This window comes from Schistocerca cancellata, chromosome 5 (assembly GCF_023864275.1).
Source record: "Schistocerca cancellata isolate TAMUIC-IGC-003103 chromosome 5, iqSchCanc2.1, whole genome shotgun sequence".
In the NCBI taxonomy this organism is placed as follows: Eukaryota; Metazoa; Arthropoda; class Insecta; order Orthoptera; family Acrididae; genus Schistocerca; species Schistocerca cancellata.
Genome location: NC_064630.1, coordinates 486,557,386 through 486,584,901, shown reverse-complemented (window position 1 = coordinate 486,584,901; position 27,516 = coordinate 486,557,386). Strand labels below are relative to the sequence as shown.

The 27,516-nt window shown below is 42.4% G+C and overlaps 1 protein-coding gene across 1 annotated transcript in view; it reads right to left on the bottom strand.

Moving 5' to 3' along the window:
- Positions 1–13,450: 13,450 nt before the first annotated feature.
- LOC126188614 (spondin-2-like) overlaps positions 13,451–27,516 on the bottom strand; it is a 245,522-nt gene continuing 231,456 nt past the window's right edge. The window contains exon 7 of the mRNA XM_049930216.1: positions 13,451–13,574. Coding sequence (XP_049786173.1) covers positions 13,557–13,574 — 18 coding nt within the window. The 3' untranslated portion in view covers positions 13,451–13,556. The remainder of the gene's footprint in view (positions 13,575–27,516) is intronic.

The window sequence follows — 27,516 nt, the reverse complement described above, 5'->3', positions numbered from 1 at the left end:
AGTTGCAGAAGCTACCCGCGCCTACTTTTACTCTTTGAGAAGATCGAACGAGGTAAGACCTATGGATCAATCCCACTCCCTCTCGGGACGCGATAAGTTCTGACGGAATTACAATAAAGACTTAATGTTATCCAAGTTGCTGGTCCTATCTTATGTTGGAAATATGTTCCTTACTCTAGGATTTTTATGTTGATTGTTATTGAACCGATTACTATATTCCGTTGTATGAATGAGTTCTTTATACACTGTCCAGTCACATTAATGTGACGCCCTGTCAAAAGCCTGAATACCCACCTTGTGCAGCGTAGACCGCTTTGAGACGTGCAGGAATAGTCAGTCAATGGACGACACGGACACGGACGTAGAGCCATGCCAACTCCATTCCGGTTGCCAGCTGCGCTAAGTTTCTATGCTGAAGTTCTCTGGCGTGAACAGCCCCATCGAGGTGGTCCCACAGATTATAGTCTGGTTTTGTACTCGGGAGTCTGGTGGGCAGGGAAGCGCTGTAAATTCATCCTGGTGCTCTTCGAACCACGCACGTACCCAGCGAGGTGTGTGACACGTTGCATTGTCTTGCTGGTAGAAGCCATTCTCCCAAGGATAAAAAAGCTGTTTGTGGGTGTGGAAATGGTCTCCAACGGTAAATGCAACACGTGTTGATCCACAGTGCCTTCCAGAACGACGAGATCACCCAGCGAATGCCAGGAAAACATTCCCGAGACCATAATGCTGCCTCCTCCACCCTCGACCCTTCCCATAATTGTTTTCTTCAGGCGTTTCACCAACTGATGTCTGTTCGGTGGAGCATAAAACGCACTATATCTTAAGGGGGGACGTTGATGAAAAAAACACACACTATTTCAAAAATGCACCAAATCCACAGTTTTGGAGATATGTCAATGAAATTTTGTACCACGCTTTACATGGAAATAACATTTACCTATAAAATCCTTTGATTTATATATATTCACCTTTTTTTGATCCAATTTTGAAGTTTTATATTCAAAAACTAATGTATGTTCCTTTTTCTCAGAAAGTATTCAAGAGATTTCTACAAATTTTTTTCTGTTTCATCTCTTTATATGTTGTAAGCTTCTCTCATGAGGTTTTTGGAATAGTCAAATAGGAGAATTTTCATAATTTTTTGATTATAATTCCACAAGTACAATTTTAAATTCATGCAAAATTCCAAGCTCTTTACCCCATATCTCAGCTTGCAATCAGAATTTCAAAATTTTCTCTTGAGACAACGTTTATTAAGTTTACAGAAATATGTGTACAAAATTTCATAATTCTAGCATTCATAGAATCAGAGGAAAAGGTACATAAACTTTTCAGGAAACGCAATTTAAAGTTCAACCTAACTTTTTTCCTTATGTCACTTCTTCAGAAGGCACCACATTTGTACTCGGGTCGACTTTCGCTTCAAGGCTTCTCTTCTGGTTTCTTGTTGTCTGTCTTCTTTCCTTTACCAGGTCTTCAACTGACTTTTCAGCTGCAGAAACGCTCTGTAAATGTATTTTTCTCAGGATGTCGTCAGTAAAATTGCCTATCTGGAAGCCCGTTCTTCCTAATACCTTCATCCTCCCGACGTTCCCATCATTAAATTCAATAACTGCATCATAAGTTGCAATTCTGACAACTGTAGCAGATGCAAATTTGTTTTAGGGCATCGTTCCATATGAGTGAATTTAGAGACTCATTTGGATTTTGGGTTTTGCCATGAACACATATTTTGAGAAGTGCAGGATCGGCCAGAAACCTGTAAGTGGACTTGACAAGATCCAGGATACAATTTGGAAGCCTCTCCTTGTGAATGTAGAGGTTGTTATCCCTCTGAGCTTGGCGTGGCAGGGAGGCCGCGTCACACTTTTAATTAATTTTCAGTCACTTCGGATGCTATTTCAACATTGAAACTCTGGGAACTTATTGTCCATGAGTTGATGAGTTGTACTAACAAATAAAAAATAAATCAAAAGTTGACATTTTTGGTCAATTTCATCAACGTCCCCCCTTAAAAGTCTACTTTATAGCCGCTCAGTGGGCGTCCATTTGCGTTGCGGTATTGGGGCGCAAATTCCAGCCTTCTTCGACGATGAACAGCAGTCAGCATGGATACATGAAAAAGACACCTGTTGCAAAGGCCCATACGGAGCAACTTTAGCTGAACGGTCGTTGAGGGTACACTGTTGGTAGCCGCTTCGTTCATCTGGGCGGTCAGTTGCTCAGTAGTTGCACACCTATTCGCCCGAACACATCTCCGCAGCCGTCGTTCATCCCTGTCTTCTATGGTCTGTGGTGCATCAAAGTTGCCTTGGCGTTGGTTTTGGATTGTACCATTCTGCCATCCACGTACACTTTAAACAAGGCGACACGTGAACAGCTTACGCACTTATCCGTCTTGGAAATGCTTCTACCCTTGACCCAAAAGCCAATGATCGTGGACTTTCGGACATTAGATAAATCGCTCCGTTTCCATAAAACAAAAATGATTGCACTTTTTTCCGCGTCCGCCCCAACACCCTTTATACAGGGTGTAAATTTTAAGTTGACAAACCAGAATAACTCGAAAAATAACCTTCACACGAAGGATCCAAAGTTTATTATTTTCGAGGGGGACATCTGCTGGTGCTAAAATTAGCCCGCCAACTTTAAAATTTCAAATGAGAACCCCCATTTTTTATTGCAGAATCAGATTCTACATAAAAAAACTACGCACATTTTGTCTTAAAGATTTGTTTTGATTCTTGGCAGTTGGCACTGTCATTCAAGAAAATCCATGTTCTCATTTTTGCGTGTAAAATGGTTACTGATAAATAAAAAATACTTATTTACTTCGTAAATTTTGATTCGCTAACTAAAACTCTCCCTCTCTCCCCATAGGGTGAGATTTGAAAGAGAGGAATTAAAGTTTTCTAAATGTTGACCCAAATATTAATTTTTTCAGCTGATTCGGATAAATTTTGTTTGTTTCGTGGTCACGAGGCCACACAACTTTTAATTGTCAAACAAATCATCTGGCACGTAGTTTTTCTATGTAGAATCTTATTCTGTAATAAAAAATGGGGGTTCCCATTTGAAATTTTAAAGTTGACTCCCACACCACCCCCAGGGGGCTAATTTTAGCACCAGCAGATGTCCCCCTCGAAAATAACCAACTTTGGATCCTACACATTTTTTTGTGTGAAGCTTATTTTTCGAGTTATTCTGGTTTGTCAACTTAAAATTTACACCGTGTATATCCACTGAGCCATGCGTCGAGTTCAATAGCCCGCGCCCATCGAGTTGAAGACGCTCTTTCCCGGTTAGAGGGTCTTTGGTTTTCTGTCTGCTAAAAAGAGGAAGTGGGCTGTGCGGAAAAGCAGGGTGGTAGTCGGGAACAGGCGGTTATGATGGATGGTGTGTCCCATGGAGCGTAGGGCTTTCTGGAGAGAAATTGGTCACCACTGTTGGCGGACAGTTTTTCTGGTGTGAGCGTTGTGGTCGGCGTTTTCCCTGCAGGGTTGTGCGGCCGTTGACGTGCAGCACTTGACCAATTTAGTCCTTCCGTGGCTGCACTTGTTCGCATAGTACCCGGGTTGCTCCCGGAGAATCGGGCGCGATTCCGCGAAGCCCACCGGTCGTGTCTCCTTCTGCACTAGACAATCGGAAAGCTTATACCATAGCAAATTCCCGGTCACCGGGTCAACCCCATTTTCGGGTTTTCTGGTCGAGGAAAGAGCCCCATTCCTCTTCTTTATGTTTATGTACACAACGTAACCTCTCTCAGCTTGTTGTCGCCTGGGTGGCTAGTTCCACGACTAAGTCTGCGTTACGTTGTGTCGTCTGCGGGTTTGTAACACAAGCTGACGTGGGCCGCTCTATTGCTCTGTTGCAATTTTCAGTTGATGGTGTGCCTCGGCATGACTTTCAATGTAAATTATTAATAAAGTTAAATTCTTCTGGGGTGTTAGGCCGCGTCATATTTCCTCTAAAATAATCAACGTTTCAACCCCTCTGCTGGGATCTTCTTCAGGATCTTCCGGCGTCCACTATTGCTAGAACACAGAGACCAGTATCGCGTTCTCCTATAAAGGGGAGTTTTCCAGCGTTTGTGCTGGAAAAGTGGGAGTATCGGTTAACATTCTTGTGGCTACCATTGGTGGGTCATCGTCATAGGCTAATATTCCCGCGCTGATGCAGAAAAAGGGGTGTTCTTGGCTACACTCTTGTGGATACTACTGGTGGCCCATCGTCATTAGATAGAAAGGCACTATTCTGTACTACGCTGGAGAAGGGTTATTGGTAGAAATTCCTCCTACTGCTATTGGTTGGCTGTCATAATTGGCTAGATGCTAAACAGACAGAGCAAGAGAGGAGGAATGTATACCCAAAATACACTCCTGGAAATGGAAAAAAGAACACATTGACACTGGTGTGTCAGACCCACCATACTTGCTCCGGACACTGCGAGAGGGCTGTACAAGCAATGATCACACGCACGGCACAGCGGACACACCAGGAACCGCGGTGTTGGCCGTCGAATGGCGCTAGCTGCGCAGCATTTGTGCACCGCCGCCGTCAGTGTCAGCCAGTTTGCCGTGGCATACGGAGCTCCATCGCAGTCTTTAACACTGGTAGCATGCCGCGACAGCGTGGACGTGAACCGTATGTGCAGTTGACGGACTTTGAGCGAGGGCGTATAGTGGGCATGCGGGAGGCCGGGTGGACGTACCGCCGAATTGCTCAACACGTGGGGCGTGAGGTCTCCACAGTACATCGATGTTGTCACCAGTGGTCGGCGGAAGGTGCACGTGCCCGTCGACCTGGGACCGGACCGCAGCGACGCACGGATGCACGCCAAGACCGTAGGATCCTACGCAGTGCCGTAGGGGACCGCACCGCCACTTCCCAGCAAATTAGGGACACTGTTGCTCCTGGGGTATCGGCGACGACCATTCGCAACCGTCTCCATGAAGCTGGGCTACGGTCCCGCACACCGTTAGGCCGTCTTCCGCTCACGCCCCAACATCGTGCAGCCCGCCTCCAGTGGTGTCGCGACAGGCGTGAATGGAGGGACGAATGGAGACGTGTCGTCTTCAGCGATGAGAGTCGCTTCTGCCTTGGTGCCAATGACGGTCGTATGCGTGTTTGGCGCCGTGCAGGTGAGCGCCACAATCAGGACTGCATACGACCGAGGCACACAGGGCCAACACCCGGCATCATGGTGTGGGGAGCGATCTCCTACACTGGCCGTACACCACTGGTGATCGTCGAGGGGACACTGAATAGTGCACGGTACTTCCAAACCGTCATCGAACCCATCGTTCTACCATTCCTAGACCGGCAAGGGAACTTGCTGTTCCAACAGGACAATGCACGTCCGCATGTATCCCGTGCCACCCAACGTGCTCTAGAAGGTGTAAGTCAACTACCCTGGCCAGCAAGATCTCCGGATCTGTCCCCCATTGAGCATGTTTGGGACTGGATGAAGCGTCGTCTCACGCGGTCTGCACGTCCAGCACGAACGCTGGTCCAACTGAGGCGCCAGGTGGAAATGGCATGGCAAGCCGTTCCACAGGACTACATCCAGCATCTCTACGATCGTCTCCATGGGAGAATAGCAGCCTGCATTGCTGCGAAAGGTGGATATACACTGTACTAGTGCCGACATTGTGCATGCTCTGTTGCCTGTGTCTATGTGCCTGTGGTTCTGTCAGTGTGATCATGTGATGTATCTGACCCCAGGAATGTGTCAATAAAGTTTCCCCTTCCTGGGACAATGAATTCACGGTGTTCTTATTTCAATTTCCAGGAGTGTATTATTGTCCGCCGAGGTGACTTGCAGCGCGTTGTTTATGGCGCTGACACACCGCGGCCGCATATTCACTTCCTTGATGGCGGGTAGCCACGATGCCGGGAGCCTATAGCCTTCTTCTCTATTGAAATTACATACATTCTTGGAAATTTCAATCGCTTCTCGGACCTTTCTTCTGTATATGTTTGTTTCGTTAGCCATCAAATGTACGTTATTAAAATCGATGTCAGAGCCACAGTTCTCATGATGTTCCGCTACTGCTAGTTTTACACTCTGGTTTAGTCGCGTGTGCCGTTCGTGTTCCTTAATGTGTTCTTTAACAGTTCCCGTTTCGACTATGTACACTTTGCCGCAGCCACATATCACCTGGATACCATTTTTTTCGTTTTTCTTTTTTTTAGAATTCTGCCAAAGCAGTCAGTGACACCAGAAAAGAATGGTAATCTGATAACAATGACGAGAAACCGCCTTCTCATTCTATTAGCGTGATTAATATTCCTCCTAAGAGCCCTGTCGACTGAACAACTATCATAGCCATTTGCCTTCAATGTCCTCTTTAAAAAATTCACCTCCAATTCCGAGTTGTCGTCACTGTTGTAAGGAAGACACATGAACACAGCGTGTTGAGCACTGCTTGCTTCTGTGCTGGGTGGTGATGCGAAGTGGCATGTAGTCCATACATACTGGGTGAGACAGGTATTCGAGGTGTTAGATTCTTTGTAATAGAACAGAATCGTTCGGAAAGTGAAAAACCTGCAGGTGTCTATCAAGTGACATGTGGCTGCGGCAAAGTGTACATAGGCGAAACGAGAAGAACTCTTAAAGAACGCATTAAGGAACACGAACGGCACACGCGGCTAAAACAAAGTGTAAAACTGGCAGTAGCGGAACATCATGGGAACTGTGGATTAGACATCGACTGTAATAACGTACATTTTCTGGCTAAGGAAAGAAACATTTATAGAAGAAAGGTCCGAGACGCGGTTGAAATATCCAAGAATGCCTGTCATTTCAATAGAGAGCAACAACGCACTGCAAGTCACCTCTGCAGACAATAATATTTTGGGTAAACATTTCCCCTCTCTTGCTCTGTCCGTTTCGCATCTAGTAAATGATGACGGCCAATCAATAGCAGTAGGAGGAATTTCAACCAATAACCATTCTCCAGCGTAAGTGCAGAATAGTGCCTTTCTATCTAATGATGATGGGCCATCAATAGTACCCACAAGAGTGTAGCCAATCTACTGCATCAGCGCGGGAATATTAACCCATGGCGATGGCCCACCAATGGTAGCCACAAGAATTTTAACCAATACTCCCACTTCTCCAGCATAAACGCGGGAAAACACCCCTTTGTAAGAGAACTCGACACTGGTCTCTGACAGTGTTCTAGCATTAGTAGACACCGGGAGATCCTGAAGAAGATTCCAGGAAAGGGGTCGAAACGTCGATTATTTTAGAGGAAATATGAGGCGGCCTAACATGCCGGAATATTTTAACTTTAATGACAACAGCCACGAAATCCTGCAGACTTACATTAATTATTAATATTTAATATTTTATGAGCTGTAATTTAAAAGAAAAAGACTAAAGGATATCTAAACTCTTTCCCTTGTGAAATTTCACATTTAATCCTCAATTTTTTTTTCAGTGAAGCCTTGTATCTCGTTTCTGTTGAGGAAAAAAAGTATTGTTGGTTAGTAAACTGTTTTAAAGAGCACTTGGTAAAAACTGATGCTGAATAGTTTTCCACAGCCCTTTCTCTAGGGGCTGTTTCATGGTATCCTAAGACACAAGCACAAGTTTGTTGCCTGTAGCACCCTACACTGCCAGTGCTGCTATCTGCCGTCTGTCAGTAGTTATTTCACGTTGTCATTGAACACAGACAGTGGTCACATTAATGTGGCTAGATCGTGTATAAGTAGGTGGTGTACTGATCGGTTAGACATGGGTGGTTGAGTAGTATATCGGTAGGTGAAAATTATCTGGTACAAAAAAGGTACTACTGAAGAACTATTGAACGGCGAAGGCCGTATATTTTAAAGTGTTGTGTCTTTAATTGGGTTTCATTTATGGAACCAGACTGAATTGTTTTGTATTAATTACAATTTCAAGAAGATTTTTTTGTTATTCAAGCTCTGTTCAAGTTTATTCGGACCGCAAATAAACTTTGGTTTTTAAAAAGTGTTTTCCATCTCGTTAAATTGGGTTCCTGTATGGTAAATAATGTATTCATAAAAACATTGAGCCCCATGTCTGTACAGCTGTCGCCCGCACCCTGCTCCAGCTACAGATGGACGGCTGAGGCACTTGCGTACCATCGAAATGATGACGCATCGACGGAACTGTGTGCAAGATGTTATGGACAGATTTATTCAAATATAATCTGGGAAAAGCCAATGTCCAAACATCAAATTCAGCAGGTACTTGAGGAATTAAGTTCAATAGAATATGAACATACTTCTCTGACTTAACGTTGTGGTTTCCAAAATGCCATGGAACTATTTCTTTTACATATCGCAAAATTGTTCACAATTGTTCTCTCGATACTCGGTAAAAGTAGCAAAAAAATGGTAGAGAAGAGATGTATTATCTTTTCAGTATATTTTATACAATAAATAATACAAAGTTATAAATATATCACCATAAATACTATTTAAAATATGTGACTTAGTTCCTTTATACACATATATATGTACAATGAAGTATTTACATTCTCTAAATAGACTTAATTTGTATTGACTTATTTGAGATGATGTTAATGGTAACAGCGTGTATTCAAATTATCACTATTAAATCTGAGTCGCAACAGAATCATTGTAATAATAAACCATTTTTCACAAAACACCTAATGTATTTCTACTGCTTCTACACACTCTTGCTATAGATCTCAATACAGCTGTTATTTTCAAGATGAGTAAAAGCTTTTCTTCACTTGACTTATCATCGATTTCGTTGGAATGCATGACTTCGGATTACTGGAACAGCCTATACCTTCGTAACTCACAAATGTTAATCAAGAGGGGAGAACTTCTAGAATACATTATTCAAGAATGCTACATATGTGAACGAAATTTGTGTGTAAATAACAATTCGACTTTTCATTAATAGGTGTACTGGCGAGCTGAATAAGTGCGTATCATGCAGTCCAGACAGTGTGCCAATGGTACTAGCGATGTGACTGTACACCCACAATAATTTTTCTGATACGTGTGATGAGAGTTTATGCCATCATTCATAACCGTTTCCTGTAGAAAGCGAACGCACTGAATCTATAACGTTCACGCATTTAAGCTGCAGTGTCCTACTTTCTGCTCTAAGGTGTAGAATGAGTGTGTTCTCCTGTTTCTATGACTTTCTAACTTTCCACTCGTCGCACATGCATTCTTCTGTGATTTTACCGTTTAAACACCCTTAACGACTGAACTTTTTTTCTGCTTGCGCTCTGCGGGCTACAGTCTTTCTCTCAGACTTTACAGCGTCCAACCTGCTGTTTTGTGTTGCTGGTCATTATGTACGCAAGTTGACATGCGTGCCACGGTTTCTGTGGTATCATAAAAGTGTAGAACAGCTGTAGCTCGTCGCCTGCAATGAGCTCTTGAGACACTAACGGCTGTGCAGTCACAACACAGACTGTGTTTTTTATTTCAGCGGCATGACGATGAGCTTCCATGTTTACGGCACAATTAAGGCTGTCAGGCCCGGGCGACAGGTTGTGTAACACGCACTCGTTCTGTGGCCCGCTCCTCCGCACGTCGCGACCTTCCCTCTATACTGCCGGTCACTTCTGGCACTGATTCCACCAGCTGCAGACGACGCTTCTAAACGACGACGGCGAAAACATCGGAGGAAATGTGATCCACTCGAGTCCGGAGCAAGGACAATTAACTTAATGCAGCCGGGCTTCGCCCACTGTCGGAGATTGCGGCGAGAGGAAGGTGGCCCTTGACCGACGTGTGTCAGATCCATCAAGCGGTAACACATGTGTTGTTCAAGAGATAATCACGCCGAGGCGGAACGTCTTAGGAAATCAACTGTTTACTGAAGAAACCACTTTGCCGTTTATAGTCATTAAGCACCGGTGTGATCCACATTTTTAGTAACTACGAAATACCAGGCACTCGACTCTCAGTAAATATATCCTTCCTGGTCGGGAATATACGTAACGTACGAGTGAAGGTTGTGACAAAAGGACGATGACATGTGGAAGTTTGGGTCTGACCTTGATTCGTGCACGGATAGCCGAACCTGTTAAGGACGGGTTCGGGTCCCGGTACGGCACAGATTTTCCATTATCGTCATTCTAATTTACAGTAGATGGTGATTCATCTTCGCAACTGCAAATACATTTCCTTTATGTGTTAGGAGCACTTGCTCTCGAAATTAACATTACTTATAAATGTGACTGTCTTGAGGAATATCTGATTGATAGAACCCAACACGTAGTACTTGACGGGGCATGTTCCGCTAAAAGGGATGTATTATAGGATGTGACCCAAGGAAGCCTAATAGCACCTCTGATGTTTTCAATACCGTAAACGATTTATCAGGGGCGAACAGCAGCACTGTAAGATTTTTCGCTGTTGTATACATGAAAGGACCTCCGATAGACGATCAGAAGGAACTGCAGAGAGACTTGGACAAACTGTGAAGTAGGCACGGCAGCAGGCACAGAACTAATTCAGAGCCGCGCGGGATTAGCCGAGCGGTCTTGGGCGCTGCAGTCATGGACTGTGCGGCTGGTCCCGGCGGAGGTTCGAGTCCTCCCTCGGGCATGGGTGTGTGTGTGTGTGTGTGTGTTTGTCCTTAGGATAATTTAGGTTAAGTAGTGTGTAAGCTTAGGGACTGATGACCTTAGCAGTTAAGTCCCATAAGATTTCACACACATTTGAACATTTGAATTTGAACTAATTCAGAGATGCGTTGCTATTTTCGCAACAAGGCGGTAGCCCATACGTTAGTGTAATAGAAATGCTAGGGAAACTTTTAATTCTTGGAGGACGAAGCAGTTCGCGGGAAACCCTGTTATCTAAATTTAGGGAGCCTGTATTTGAAGAGAACGGGGCTACTCTTATGCCGATACTATGGTAATATCTGGTGGGGATCATAAGACGGATTAGTGCGTACAGAGATTCACAGAATGTTTCCGTTAGAGAGTGCAAAAATGTAACATGACATAGAGAATGCTCCATTGAAAAAATTGAGTTAGGGAACGTGGGGTAAGAGAATCCAACTGAAGGAGATATGGAAGTAAACTTGTTTGCCGCTTTGTCTAGTATTCCCGTTTTTCACTTAAAATTATCATGCGTACAAGTTTACACGTGCTGTACCTTTTATTTACATGTACATTCTTTATTTTCTGCAAAGAAACAAGGAGGTCAAATCTGATTACTACGACGGCATGATGCCATCTGAACGTCCGCCTGTACTTGAATTTCGTGCAAAGAGTTCTACCTGAGTTGTCGGAGAACGTACCCTTGGTTGTTCGTGAGAGGTATTGGATACAGCATGACGGTGCACCGCCTCAGTTCAGTGTGTATGGCCGCAACCATCTCACTGCTGTATTTCCTGTTCGTTGGGTTGGTAGGGGGGGGCGGGTCTTATTCCATGGCCTGCGAGGTATCCTGACCCGAATCCCCTTCATTATTTTCTATGGGGATATCTAAAGTCACTTGTGTATGAGACCCCAGAGGACACGAGGATGAAATCAGTTTCCAGAATTGTACCTCCCTGTGAAGTGATTCGGAACACACCACGGATATTTGTCAGGGTGCGTCAGAACCTTGTTCGCCGATGTCATGCTTACATTGAGGTTGATGGCCGTCAGTTTCGGTACATTTTGTAACATGCATTACAAATGGTACGTTCATTGTGTAAATGATGGTATTTGCAGTTAACTGTAACTAATGTATATAAAAAAGTACACGATATTGTAATTTTATTCCTGTTATATCCTTAAGCTCGCTTCTCCGATCCCAAGTTCGCTACCTCAAATAGTCAGAAAGAGAATGAAGTAGGAGAGAAAATCTGCAATACTGACACGATACACTCTTTACGATACGCTGTACCTTGTCTTGCGAAGTATATAAGTAGACGTAGATTTCTAAGAATCCATTGCATACGAGGAAGGGTCACGTAATTTCATGGTATGGACCCCGCGACCAACCTCAAAAGTACTGTAGGAATCAGCTCCGGGTGAGAAGAAAACTGTCGCATATCAGTTTTTTTTTTCTACATGTGCATTACGAAAACGTTTATCGTTTTGTTGGTATCATTTAATGTATAAAGAGCCGTTTACATTTTGGCAAGAGTATTTTGTCGTGTTCATAGAGCCACCTCAGGTATTACAGAGTGTCGTATTGCCCACTTCTTCCAAAAAACTTTATACTGATTCAAAACTGCACGCGATGAAATGCACAATACAACACTTAAGCTAATATGAATTAGAAGCTTTCAGACCGTCTTAAATAGCAAGAAATATATTCCCTCGCTCTTGCACAGGAGGAGATGAAATACATTTTCATCTTAGCTCTGGTAAACAAAACACAGGAAGTCCACAGCCACTCGCATGGCTCCGTTCTTCTTTTGACGAGTTTAAAGTACTGGCACGGCAATTTAGCAACATGTTTGGAAATGCTGAATTTTAAAAGCCATGATTTCGCAGAGCTGTCAGCTTCTGGAAAAACTTAAAATTTATTTGTGTACCAAGTCCAACCAGGTGTAGCCTTAGAGACCATTGTCAAGTGATTGGCGGTCACTTGAGATAGTGTGAAAAACCAGGTTAGTCACTGTGATGACGACAGTGACGAGAGAGAGAAGAAGAAGAAGAAGAGAGAGAGGGAGACATTGAGTGCACTTAGAGATCTGTTCAACATTGCAATTTTTACAGTTATTTATACTTTTGACAGGAAACGTGTATGTAAAGATTTACTCTAATCGCGAGAATCACCGAGTTCTTTCGATGGACAGGGCAGTTATGTTTTCAAAATCGATTGTATCTCGTAAAAACGATTTAGAAAAATAGCTGGAAATGATGGACAGGAACAAATCCTTTCACTACTTCTCGTGGTATCTGTTCGCTGGTGCTGTGATACAACGTACGACAGGTGTGTATCACGTCCTTGTACCACGTGACACCTGTTACTGAAGTGAAGTGGTATTCAGCTCGCTTTCGACCAAGACCATAAACGGTGTGGTGCAAAATGTGCCTGGTATCAGCGTGTCTGTAATTAGTGCAGTTAAATACCTATACAGTTATCTTCCTTATTTCTATTCACGATGCTTGATATCCGCATCAATTTCATCCTGACAACGAAAAAGGAACGTGGCGAAATTAAATTCTAAATGATTTCTGTAAAACGTGCGTTGCGATGACGTAGTAGTAAACAGCCACATTACAGTTCGTCTACAGAGTAAGAAGACTGTCTCGACTGCAGTTACGGAAAAACAGACGGCTAACGCTCGTGTCAGCAGTAAATCGGTCGGCCACGGTGAGGTGTGACGGCAGCGGAGGCAGTGGTCGGTGGGAGATGTGAGGGCGGGGGCGGCGGCGGGGGCGAGGCCCGTCACCAGGAGAAGAAGCGGCGCGTGCAGGCGGCGACGCCGGCGCACGGCCGCGCCTCGGACAGCGCCGGACACGGCCGCGCGCCCGTCCTCAGCACGGCGCGGCTCCTGCGCGACTCGCCGGCTCCGCAAGAGGCGCTGCAGTCGGACCACTCGCTCCACTCGCCAACCACGCAGCGCGATGCCGCTAACCGCCTCACGCCGTGCTGCCCACCTGCGGCAGGTACACGCTCTTATAAACACGCTGTACTCGCCGGAGGATTTAAGGTCAAATAAGGATGAAGTGACAGATAATATTCCTTCAGAATTTCTAAAATCATGGGGGGAATTTTAAATCCGAACATTTTAGGTTAGGCTTTATCGTGACTGTTATTGACATTACATTAAACAACAAGTTTACTGTTACCAGTCACCGTTTCATTTATTTCCACGACACGTTTCAAAGGTTTAAACCTCCATCATCGGGTGTATTTGCATTAGTTAGTATGACATTTGTGTGTGTGTGTTGTGTTGTGTTACGATTTTTTGGATGAACTTGTGGCACTGCCTAGTGGAGAAACAAGACACTATTTCAGAACATGGTTTTGGATTTCATCTGACAAAAATTAAACTGATATCTAATGGTAAACATAAATAAGTAAACTAGAGTACCTCCAGTGGTCACAGGTTTTTTTCGCTGTCGTAACACATCACATGTATAATGCCACATTTTTACGCAAATATGGCGTCTGGAATTTGCTGGATGCAAGGTTCGTATAGCAGAAGAGAAGACATAATCGCAAAGTGCAAAGAATATACATCGTAACAACATTATAACAGAAATAATTGTTTAAAGCATTTGGAGGTGAGTTTTGAGGTGTCGAATATATGTCTGTGTACTTCAGGTGGCATATAAATCCAATTTTGACAAGTTAAAACAGCTTAACATTCTCACTCGTTTATACAATCAGGTGAAATGTTAAAATGGCTTAAGCTTCATACTTGTTAATAACAATCAGGTGACATGTTACAGACTTGAAGCACAATAATCATATTGGCTACAGTAGTAAAATCATACATGGATGACACTATTTTATTGGGATTAATAGACAGATGTGAGATGCCGGAGGGAGAGGGACAGGAATAGAGAGAGAAAGTCAGAGAGAGAGAGAGAGAGAGAGAGAGAGAGAGAGAGAGAGACAAAGGGTGGAAAGAGTGATTATAAGAGAGCAAACATTTACGTTGCAAGGGGTCTTAAGATTACATGTTACATATATTAGCTGCCTAAAGGTTGGGGTAAAACATTGGTTAATGCTATAAAATATGCAGATAGATATACAGTTTGGGCCAGTAGTTGCTGTACATACAGTTTCAAGCTGACAAGGGGTACAACCTGTTGGTGTGGTGAATTATCTGTAAATGATGTCAATCTCTTGTACTCTTGGCGGCTGTCAATATTTATGGTAAATATTAAGGTTTGTGCACCTGTGTGTGTGTGTGGGTGGGTGGGTGGGTGGGTGGGTGGGTGTGTGTGTGTGTGCGTGCATTTTAAGAATGTAGGCAGTTGCTGAAAACAGAGATGATACTATTGTAAATATTGACATTTTTGTCATTTAAGATGGATTCCGGTTGTTTCGTTTGGTGTTTGTATATTTGGAGTGTTTCGAGGATGTCTAGTTTTCTGCCTTTTGGTTGGATGTGTAGGATGATAATACTTGTTAACATGGTGTTTTGTTTCATGCAGGTGGGTAGCTATTGCTGATGTGTGGTATTTTTTGTTTTTTAGCGCTGCCATGTGTTCCTTGAATCTAATCTCAAATGAACTGCCCGTCTGGCCTATGTACAAGCAGTCACAGTCCAAACATTCAATTTTGTACACACCTGTGTGATGAAGTGGGTTTCGTGTGCCGGTATTGTGGGGTACCTTCTGACTAATCTTATTGTCTGTTGTAAAGGATATGCTTATGCCTTTTCGTTTGAAGACATTGGCAATCTGGTATGAAATGTTAACTAGAAAGGGGATTGTATGGAAGATGTTATTTTCTTTTTGTTTTTTGTGTTGTGATTGCTTTGCCATTATTGAGTGTTTAAGGTGTCTACTACGGAGCTGTTATAACCATTTTCAATATCTGTTTGTTTTATTATTTTAATTTCTTGCTCACATTTGTCTTCAGAGAGTGGTAGTTGGATAGCTCTATTAATCATGTACTGGAGTGCTGCCATTTTGTGTGCTGCGGGGTGGCAAGAGGAGTTGTGGATTGTGGTATGTGTTGTTGAAATTATTATTATACATGTGATGTGTTACGACAGCGAAAGGAACCTGTGACCACTGGAGGTACTAAGATATCAGTTTAATTTTTGTCAGATGAAATTCAAAACCATGTTCTGAAATAGTGTCTTGTTTCTCCACTAGGCAGTGCCACAAGTTCCTCAAAAAAATCGTAACACAACGCACACACAAATGTCATACCAGCTAATGTAAATCCACCTGATGATGGAGGTTAAAACCTTTGAAACGCGTCGTGGAAATAAATAAAACGGTGACTGGTAACAGTAAACTTGTTGTTTCATTTAATGTCCTTGGGGGAAGTGTGAAAAATGTATCAGTCTGGCGACATACCATCTGACTTTCAGAAAAATATCATCCACACAATTCCGAACACTGCAAGAGCTGACAAGTGCGAGAACTATCGGACAATTAGCTTAACAGCTAAGAATAATATACAGAAGAACTAAAAAGAAAATTGAGGATGTGTGAGATGACGATTAGTTTGGCTTTAGGAAAGGTAAAGCCACCAGAGAGGCAATTATGACGTTGTGGTTGATGGTGGAAGCAAGACTAAACAAAAATCAAGACACGTTCATAGGATTTGTCGACCTGGAAAAAGCGTTCGACAATGTAAAATGGTGCAAGATGTTCGAAATTCTCAGAAAAATACGGGCAAGCTATAGAGAAGATAGGTACTATACAATATGTGCAAGAGCCAAGACAGAATAATAAAAGATTGTAAGAGAGGTATATAGTCTTTCGCCCCTACTGTTCAATATATACGTCGAAGAAGCAATGACGAAAATAAAAGTTCAGAAGCAGGATTAAAATTCAAGATGGAAACCTATCAAACATACGATTCGCTGATGACATTGATATCTCAGCCGGCCGGTGTGGCCAAGCGGTTCTAGGCGCTTGAGTCTGGAACCGCGCGACCGCTACGGTCGCAGGTTTGAATCCTGCCTCGGGTATGGATGTGTGTGATGTCCTTAGGTTGGTTAGGTTTAAGTAGTTCTAAGTTTTGGGGGACTGATGACCTCAGATGTTAAGTCCCATAGTGCTCAGAGCCATTTGCTATCCTCAGTGAAACTGAAGAAGAATTACATGATCTGCTGAATGGAATGAACAAAAGAATATTGATTCAGAGTGAATCGAATAAAGACGAAAGTTGTGAGTAGTAGTAGAAAAGAGAATAGAGAGAAATTTAATATCAGGATTAATGGTCACGAAGTAGATAAGGAATTCTGCACGCAGGCAGTAAAATAGCCAGTGACGGACGGAGCAAAGAGGACATCAAAAGCAGACCAGCACTGGCAGAAAGGGCATTCCTGGCCATCAGAAGTCCACTACTATCAAAGATAGGCTTTAATTTGGGAAGGAAGAAATTTCTGAGAATCTACGTTTGGAGCACAGAATTGTACGGTAGCGAAACATGGACTGTGTGAAAACCGGAACAGAAAAGAATCGAAGCATTTGTGATGTGGTGCTACAGACATATGTTGAAAATTAGGTGAAATTATAAGATAAGGAATGAGGAGATTCTGCACAGAATCGGGGAGGAAAGGAATATGTGGAAAACGCTGACAAGACATCAGGGAATGACTTCCATGGTACTACAGGAGTCTGTAGAGGGCAAAAACTGTTGAGGAAGACAGAGATAGGAATAGATCCACCAAACAACTGAGGACGTAGGTTCCAAGTGCTACTACTAGATGAACTGGTTGCCACAGGAGGGGAATCCGTGGCGGGCAGCATCAAACCAGGTAGAAGACTGTTGAATGATAAAAAAAAAAAAGAAAATATTGGCAGGTGAGGATACAGGGTGATGAGGGTAGTGGGGTGATATGATATCCCCAATATCTGTTACTTCTGTTGTCCTGTCATTCTCAGACGCGTGTAATATAAGGTTGGTACTTGTCACATGAGGTACGTCAATATGCAGCTGAATGAAACCAATTTTATCATGCTATGTGCAGTTAGAATGAAGAAATAACACAGCCAATGGATTGCAAGTAATTTCTTAATACTCGACCTAGGTTTCGAAATCTCTAAGGCCGTCTTCGTCAGAACGAAATTTTGACAACTCTACAAGGTAATGCATAGAAAAACGTTTGACAGAAACATAGAAAGGTTACTTACGTAAAGTTATATTGCGAGAAGGCAATCGTCAAGATTTCGAGTAGACATGCTCGAGTCAAAAATTAAAAATTAAAAATGTTCCAGCATTTGGTGCGTATACCTTGCAATGAACAACATCAGTGCCTTACATTACTGCTGCGAAAATAGAACACAACTGTGCCGCCTATCGGGGTTGGACGGTGACTTATGCCCATTTGCGAAATTATAACAAAAATAACCGAATTACACAACAGTTAATTACAAAAAATATCAAAGGCTGAGAACTTAATGTATTTTTGAAAGTAAAAAGTAGTCAAGAAAATGAACTACAACTAAGTGTCATCTATTAGGCTTTATTTTTTGAAAAGCATCGTATGTGGGTTGTAATATATATCTATTTATGTGTATCGTATTTTATTTTACGTATTAGAAACTGTATTTTCATGTTAGAAACACTTTTGCCACTTTCTAATTTAATATAACTTAATAATTCTCCAAACATATGATTACAAGGTTCCTCGTTGCTGCTCTCTTCTGGTTTTAAAGCAGTATATTTGCTTTCAGATTATCACTAGCACAGCACTGACAAAATGGACACACATTTCCTTCATTTCTTTTTCAAAGTTGTTACTAACTATTGAATGTTATTGCCAACTCTTGAATGTCGTAGCCAATTCCCGAATGTGTGTAACATGTATGGTCTGTGGCTGTGTGTGTGTGTGTGTGTGTGTGTGTGTGTGTGTGTGCGTGGCCGGCCGGAGTGGCCGAGCAGTTCTAGGCGCCACAGTCCGTAATCGCGCGATTGCTACTGTCGCAGGTTCGAATCCTGCCTCGGGCATGGATGTGTGTGATGTCCTTAGGTTAGTTAGGTTTAATTAGTTCTAAGTTCTAGGAGACTGATGACTTCAGCAGTTAAGTCCCATAGTGCTCAGAGCCATTTGAACCATTTGTGTGTGTGTGTGTGTGTGTGTGTGTGTGTGTGTGTGTGTGTGTGTGATCCTGTGTCTGTGTTTATTTGTGCAAGTGCAAATGTGTGTCAGGTGTCAGTTGGTATTAGATCTGTACATCTATATCTGAATTTTTTTCAAATTTTTCGTTTTATATACACACGGGTGCTAGGGGTGTATTTCTATTTATGACTAAGGACAGCGTAGTAAACAACATTGTGTCATTATTCACTTCATTTAACATGCTATTACAGCTATTACGAGTAGTATGTGTTTGGTTTGGTTGGTACCTGCAAATAAATGTGGCACAAGCAAGCCATTACCGTTTAATTTCCCAAGGACAGCAGGACAGGTATTGAAGTACGGACGCATGGACGCGACCTGATAGTATATACTGACATTGACAGTTCACTTCGCAGTACAGTTGCAACTGTGCAGAAAACAGCAGGTAGTAAACTATCTGCTGTGTTTGCAGGAAGACTATCAAAGACGCAGAGGAAAAGCAAGTAACACACTGAAGTAGGTACATATTAAGCTACCAATCACATCTGTACCTGTACTAATAACACCATGTATATTTCTATACTGTACCTTGCTTTCGTTTATCACATGCTGGTTTCTTGCAACAGCTTTCTGGTTGTGATAGTTTTCTTGCATTGGAACACGACATTCATTATGGTTATTTGTCCAGATACATATGAACATAAACTCTCTGCTAAATATGATAACAGATATGCAATAGTTTTAAAATGCAACATAGAGGTTCACATATATCCAGAAAACTATTGTGAAATACGAACAGGTGATGAACGATAGCAAATACAAAAAAAGCTTAAAATACTAATATCAAGTAAAAAATTCAAAAAATTACATGTTCACATAGAAACAATTAAATATTCAGAAACATATACCAATTCACACATATACCCACACATACACACACACAAACACACACACACACACACACACACACACACTACAGTTGGCAATAACATTCAACAGTTGGTAACAACATTCAAAACAAAACATGAAGGAAACGTTTATTCGTATTATCTTTGCTATGCTGGTATCTGAACTACAATTTCTTGGAAGTTACACTGAAGCAATGTACTGAGCACTGATGGAAGGAATTATGTAAAATGTTTTAATATAATAATAATAATAATAATGCATTGTTATTTTTGATGAATATTAGTTGCTTGTGGCTCGTTAAAAGTGAAGGGGACGGCAATGACAAGATATATTAGGAGGAGGTGTAGCAGTAACATATGTGACAACCCTCTCCTCCTTCCTGCCCACGCCCCCTCCTCCTCCTCCTTTTAAGCCGCGCCTGTGGGCATGATTTCTATTTCGTTACCTGAAAAGTAAAGCACCTTGCTAGGGATGGTCATAATAGTTAAATTAGCACCTAGGAGAAATAAAGTATTTTTTTTTTCATTTGCAAATACACACCTGCTACACAGCGAAATCCCCTTGTTACATTTCAGTAGTAAACCCTCCTTTTTCTCGGATGTATTCCAATCTCTGTCTTCCTCTACAGCTTTTTCCTTCTACAGTTCCCTCTAGTACCACGGAAGTCATTCCCCGATGTCTTAACAAATGTCCTATTATCCTGTCCCTTCTCCTTGTCAGTGCTTTTCACATATTCTTTTCCTTCCGATTGTGCAAGAACCTCCGCATTCCATACCTTATCACTCCACATAATTTTCAACATTCGTCTATAGCACCACATCTCAAGTCCTTTGATGCTTTTCTATTCCCTAGTTCTACATAAGCCAATGGCATGCCCCACTGATGAACTGGGGTATCGTGTTGTAGTTCGTTCTCGACATCAGAAGAAGAACAAGGGTGCAACAATTCATGTGCAGTTGGTGGAAATTATGGTGACAATTCCCCAACATATGTCACGGTTGTTGGCTCGTACAAAAACTTCCCTTCTCGAACAAGTCTGAATAACGAAGAACGAATGGCAGACCATTTCTACGCGAAGAACCGAGAATCGGAAGACATTTGGAGCTCCTAGTTATCGAACACCGCTGTATCACAATCGATACGAAAACGATTCATAGATCAGTATATCAAAATCATGTACTAAATGGAGAAGCTAACACAAAATAGCTTAGCGTGGAGAGTTGCTTCAAACCAGACTTCGCTTTGAAGACCACAATAAAAGCAACATTTTCTAAATAACTTACCTCACTTAGCCAGTAAACGTAAACCTTCCGTGTAGAACAAACTTTTAGCAGACTGTCAGTCAACATTATGTGGTTCAGAGACAAGTCCTATCCATTCAGATTCTGTGCAATTTTGTTGACTTTGTTACATAGTAGCCGAAAAGTACGGATTAAGATTATAGAACTTTCTAAGGGTATGGAGCACAGCATGCTCGCCCAGTCGCAAGTGTTGCGAGTGCAGTGCGTCAGTGGTTTTGTGTGAGACAGATTTCGTTACGACAAAACTAATTTAAGATTGTACAAATTTTATTGTCATTGTTATCAGCTGTTCAAGTAAGTGAAAAATAGCCGCTCACACAATCAATAAAATATACTTTAATGTATTCATGGTTTACAGGGAAAAAACTCAAAACCTGTACTTCTAGCAGAAACAACGAACGAAAAGATTTAAAAGATAGCTATATCAACGAGCGCCGAGGATTTCTCTATCAACCTATGTACTAATCAACCACGATGGTATTGCACCTTGCCGTTATCGGGAGCACGCAGTGACGTTACAGTAAACAAGTACAATGATGATTAAGGAAAATGCATTGCACTGCCAATGCTTTCAGTCCAGTTGGGCATACACTGTAAATCACTCTCGATAAGCTGATCAAGTACCCTAGGTGCAGTAATATTCTGGTCGATTATTATGTGGACAAAATAAAATTGGCACCTCAGTCAGTACCGCAATTTACACTTTAGCGACCTCCCCAACGTCCATCTCACCACTCTGGCAGCCGGCCGGAGTGTCCAAGCGGTTCTAGGCGCTACAGTCCGGAAACGCGCGACCGCTACGGTCGCAGGTTCGAATCCTGCCTTGGGTATGGATGTGTGTGATGTCCTTAGGTTAGTTTGGTTTAAGTAGTTCTAAATTGTAGGGGACTAGTGCAGTGTGCGATTTGCAGGGGGGAATGGCAAGGCACCAGGTGGGGACGAAGTAACAGTGGATATGATACGAGCAGCAGGAGAAGTAGGAACCCAGTGGCTATACAGAGTGCTGAGGGTGGTGTGGAAGGAGAACAGAATTCCTGAGGATTGGAAGAAAGGAATTATAGTCCCGATCTTCAAGAAAGGGGATAAAAGGAGATGTGAGAACTACAGAGGAATCACCCTGCTATGCCACTGTGGAAAAATCTATGAAAAGATCCTGGAGAAGAGAATAAGAAGCAGTATTGAAAGTAGACTGCAAGAGGAGCAGTATGGTTTCAGACCGGGAAGATCAACAACGGACCTCATATTTGCGGTAAGGCAACTGCAGGAAAGGCACTATGAGTACGGGAAGGACTTAATCATGGCCTTTTTAGATATTGAGAAGGCGTATGACAGTATCTGTAGGGACAAGCTCTGGGATGTGCTGAACGCAAAAGGGATAGATGAAGGGATAACACGAAAAGTCAGAAAAATGTATGAGGGGAGTGAGAGTTGTGTGAAAGTGGGGAGGGAACGTACTGCATGGTTCAAGCTGGAAAATGGGCTGCGACAGGGAAGTGCACTTTCGCCTTTATTGTTTATTATTGTTATGGATGAAATCCTACAGCAAGTGTCAGATGCAATTGGAGATCATAAAATGAAAGCAGTGCTTTTTGCCGATGACCTGATGTTATGGGGAAATTGCGAGAAGGAGGTGCAAGAGCAGTTAGATGCATGGGAGGCAACGGCAGCACAATATGGAATGCATTTTTCTGCAAAGATAAGTGAAATAATTGTCACAACAAGGAAGACGAATAGGCCAAATGTGGATATAACTTGTGGAGGGGAAAAACTACAAGTGGTAGAGAACTTCAAGTACCTGGGAAGCGTGATTGAAAGTAAGGGGGGAAACGCAATGGAAATAAATGAAAGGTGCAGAAAAGCAGGGCAGTTCTACAAATGCATTAGGGGGCTTATTTGGAGCAAGGAGGTGCCACAGAAATCCAAGGGAATTATATACCAAACCTACTTTGTCCCCATATTGACATACAGAAGTGAGACATGGGTAATGCACAATAGCGACAAAAGTAGAATACAGGCTAGCGAAATGAAGTTCCAGAGGAGCAGGTTGGGTGCAACAAGACGAGACAGATTGCGAAATGTGTATGTGAGGGAGAGACTAAAGGAGGAACCAGTACAGGACAGGATAGAAAAATCAAGACTGCAGTGGTATGGACACATGAAGAGAATGGATGAGGGAAGAATACCAAAGAGGATGTTTGATCTGCAACTGGAGGGGAAGAGGCCCAGAGGAAGACCAAGAGATAGATGGGTGAAGGGAGTGAAGGAATGTGTGATAAGAAGAGGAGAGAACTGGACGAAGGTGGAAGAGGGGGAATGGTGGAAAGACAGAACACGATGGAGAGGCTTGTGTTCCCGACAGACCCAGCCAGTGGCTGGAAACTGTCCAAGATGATGATGATGAATGGGGGGGATTTCCCCCTGTCTGCATTAGACCATCCCATCCTCTGGTTTTAGTTTATGCATCCCAACCTGGGATGTTTATTTCCCACGCACTGGAGTAAAACTTTACATATAATTTAAATTTGTGGAGCCGAACACTGAAAGTTTTTAATACAGTCTTACTATTAATAATATTAATATGTTTGCTTATTAATTTTGAAAAAGTGTTATGTAGTAGTTCAGCATTTCAAAACATTTAGAACTAAATCATCATTATCATGTTGTCATTGCTGCTTTCGTCTGAAGTTCGTCATCTGTTTACATGCGAGCTTGCGAGGGAAGTAGTGTGGCAGTCATGCCGCAGCAGTCGTACCGCAGAGTTGGGTGAGCTGGTGGCTGAAATTCCCACTCCGGGCTCTGACATAGGGTGGTGACCGGCCCGGAACCTGTACGAACATTTACTGTTAGGCCACCTTTTGGCAACGGTATGGCGCGGACTAACGCTCCTGGGACGAAAGCACAAAGTAGTGTGAAGTGAGCAACGGTACAGGTCAGACGGGATCGGACAGTCTGACTTCGCTAGCCGTGAACCACAGGCTCCCCAGCATCGCGTACTCCAAATTAATTGGTGTCGTTCGTTCGTTGCCTCGTGTCCGCCAAACACACGGCGATCGTCACACGTTCCCGCTTCAGTAGCTTCGTTAGTGAGTTGAGTGCGTCTGGGCCTGTAAGAACTAGAGAATTTCAGGATGTCATTCAAACAAAGCAAAATTTCTGATTTTCTTAAGAGCAGTGCATTACCTGATACGTGTACCAACTCTGACAGTCGGGATACTAACAGTGGTGCTAAAAGAGTTACAATAGACACTGAATGCAAAAAAGAAAACGGTAATAATGGTGCTAATACAGGGGAAGAGGCTAAATCTCCGGCGACTGAAAACTCTGACAAATCTCAAAATAGGAATGGGAGTAGCAGTACTCTTACGATTATAGTAGGAAAATGTGTTGCCTTACCACGTTTTCAAAACTGTCAAAAGACTAAGCCGTGGCTGTCCGTAAATGACAAAAACTTAGTAATGTGCACAGTGTGTTCACAAGTTCGTGACCTTCAGGTGGAAAGCGGTGAACATGTGCGTATCGATAACGCGTTTTTAGCTGGTCTTTATGTTAATAACGCCAAAAAACTAAATGATAAAATCGGGAATCATGCAAAGTGCAAATCACACATGAAGTGCGTAGAAATCATGAGTATAAAAAGATAAGTTTAGAAAAATGTGTCATTGAAGTGCAAAGCTGTGGGGAAAGCGGTATCAAGAAAAAGTAATCGAACTGCTTCGTTGTTCAGATCTGCATATGTAATAGCTGAACAGAAATTACCATTCAAATCGTATCCTGCAGTAATCGAACTACAAAAGCTTAATGATTTATCAGTCGGTAATATGCTTCGTTCTGACCATGCATGCCGAATCATTATGTTTGTAGGAGAAGAAATGAAAGAGAATCTTGCTCACTTCCTTTTAGAATCGGGTACAAACTTTAGTATCATGATGGACGAAAGTACAACGGTTTCCAATAAAACTTGTTTAATAATATTTATACGTTTGTCCTTTGAGGGAGTTCCTTGCGATTATTTTTTTGACATTGTTGAATTAGAAAGTGGGACAGGAGAATGCATTTTCAGCACACTGTTAGCAGCTCTTGAAAAGTATGATTCAACAATGCTTGCACCTTACAATGGCGTAGCCACTCTACTGTCGTTCATTGTATGAACCACAAAATGGAATTATCTGTCCACGATGTTAACAATGATGTAGCAGATGTATACCACATACAGGTTTTTTTAGATTCCTCATATTCTGTGTTTTCTCGAAGTCCCAAAAATCAGAGACTACTACAAAGTGTTTCACAAGAATTATCCTCGCAGCTATTAAAACTAGGCCGTATTTTTCGCGTACGTTGGGTTGCTTCCTCTTTTAATGCTGTTCGAGCTATTCTTGAAAGTCACAGTTCTCATGTCCATCTTTTTGAAAAACTGAGACATGATGGTTCCTGATCAACTCAGGAGAGATCTAAATTTGAAGGTTTACTAAAACAACTCACAAAGTGGTTTTTCTGATAGTGCATACGCGTGAATAGTGAGTTTCAGCATTAACATCTATTTATAAATAACTGTTTAACCATGGGTAACGCCACGGTACAAGCTAGTAACATATATAATTATACTAACACCCTAAGACATCCCCCCCACTGGTAAAAGCACAAATCGCACACTGGACTAATGACCACAGCAGTTAAGTCCCATAGTGCTCAGAGCCATTTGAACCATTTTTGAACCACTCTGGCATGATCAAGAAAACAAACTTGACTACCGTCAGGAGTTCGCTGCCCATCATTTAACTCACGGAATTCCAAGTGATGTAGGAACGGTTTCATTCCAATGTGTCAGAAATGCCAAGTAATGGGCCCCAACTACAACATCTCAGATCATATTGCTGTCTTCATTCACTGATATTACAATGACGGAGATGTAGAAAAGGTTTGTCAGTCGTTAATAGCTCTGCGGGAAAAATAAAGTAGCAGATCAGTTACTATATCCATTTATGAGTTCTACATCGTGTCGTACAAAAAAGTGCACTTCACGTAGGATGTTGATATTACTAGCTGTAATACTCATGGACGATTATTTTCCTTCCACGTTTTATCGTTGAAGATATTTGACCTTTTTGTTAAAAGAGTTTGCTTAAACTCGTTTTTTGTTAATTCCCAAGTTCGGCCAGCACTGCGTCTCCTTGCATGTTATGCTGTTTAACAGAAAGTAACTGCAACTTCAGCATAACGGAAAGGCGAGCGGTCTCGCGAATTCACATCTTTAATTATTATCAAGCGTCCTCTGTAATCCCAGCTGCGTGCAGTATAGGAAATGCTGAACATCCTGTACAGCACAGCTGAAGCAGCGAAACACGTAGTTAATCGAGAGGGTCTGTATCTGCTGTCGTAATGACAGCTATGTTTACAAATACCTACCAAAAAAAATCAGGAAGCATGTTTCCACCGCATGTCTGTAAACAAATGAGTGTTTCAGAAACAGTGCTGTGTTTGTTTATGATCGTCAACGAAAGCTCTACGTGTAAACGGGAACTAGAAACGCCCATGCTCCCATCTGGTGGCCACGTTTATTGAGCGGGTGGACGGATATTACCGTAAACAATACCCGCGGGATGACCTTGACGCTTCTGAAAGCTGGCTTGGCGACGACGCAGATTCGCAGATAGCTTTCAGTGGTAGCTCACCAACTTCGCCACGGAGTTTATGGTAAAAGCTATTTTACTGAGCACTGAAGTACCTGATTCGTTAACGACCACGTGGATGAGTTTAGCATTTTTGGCTAGACACTGAAGCGAAGGTTTTCAGAAACTGTGAGTTCATAATTTATTTCGCTTGAGAAAAGTGATGTCACTGTAATTATTTAATAGAACAGGTCACAATTTCATTTTATAATGATGATAAATCTTTGACGCTGAGTTATTTCTTCAATTTTAGACAGGGTACAACAAAAGAGCATGGATAAACTCAGGACACATTCCTCATATAGAAAAGGAAATATGCTATATGGTGATGCGTTCGGGAAAAGCTAATTTCCATGTCAGAACTCGTTTTCTGTAACTCTTAATAGTCCTTCCATTATGCCGAACAGGTAGGAACAGGAAACAACTATCCTACTTGAATCTCTTTCTTGCACGAAATGTTCAAAATACCCTCCGTTAGCCATACACTGCATTTCGAATGCGCTGGGTCAGCGTTAGAGTATTTCATATAGTTTTGTAGGCTTCCAAGTTATATCAAGTATTCATTAATAAGATACAAATTTGTTCAAAAAGATGAACCGGACACATCTAATTTTTCTTTAACGATATATCATTTGGATATCAGTAACACACATCCAGGGAAAGAACAGGATCTAGGATTTCGAGTACCACGGCTGGAGCGCTGATAATTGAGTAAACAACCGCTGGAGTACCCGCGCCAATGAGCAATCAATTGCAAGACGCCTAGCCGACAACACAAGGTTTTCTGCGTTCTTGAGTTCGGTCGAAGTAAGTCGGCAAATTCTAGGCACAGGGAATTTTGTCTCAGATTCGATGCGGAAAACAATAAACACTTACAACAAAGTGGATGTCCAATTCCTCACTTATGGGACGAGTTCAACTAGCACTTAGATGTTTGTCATGCAACAGGAGGAGGACATATCGA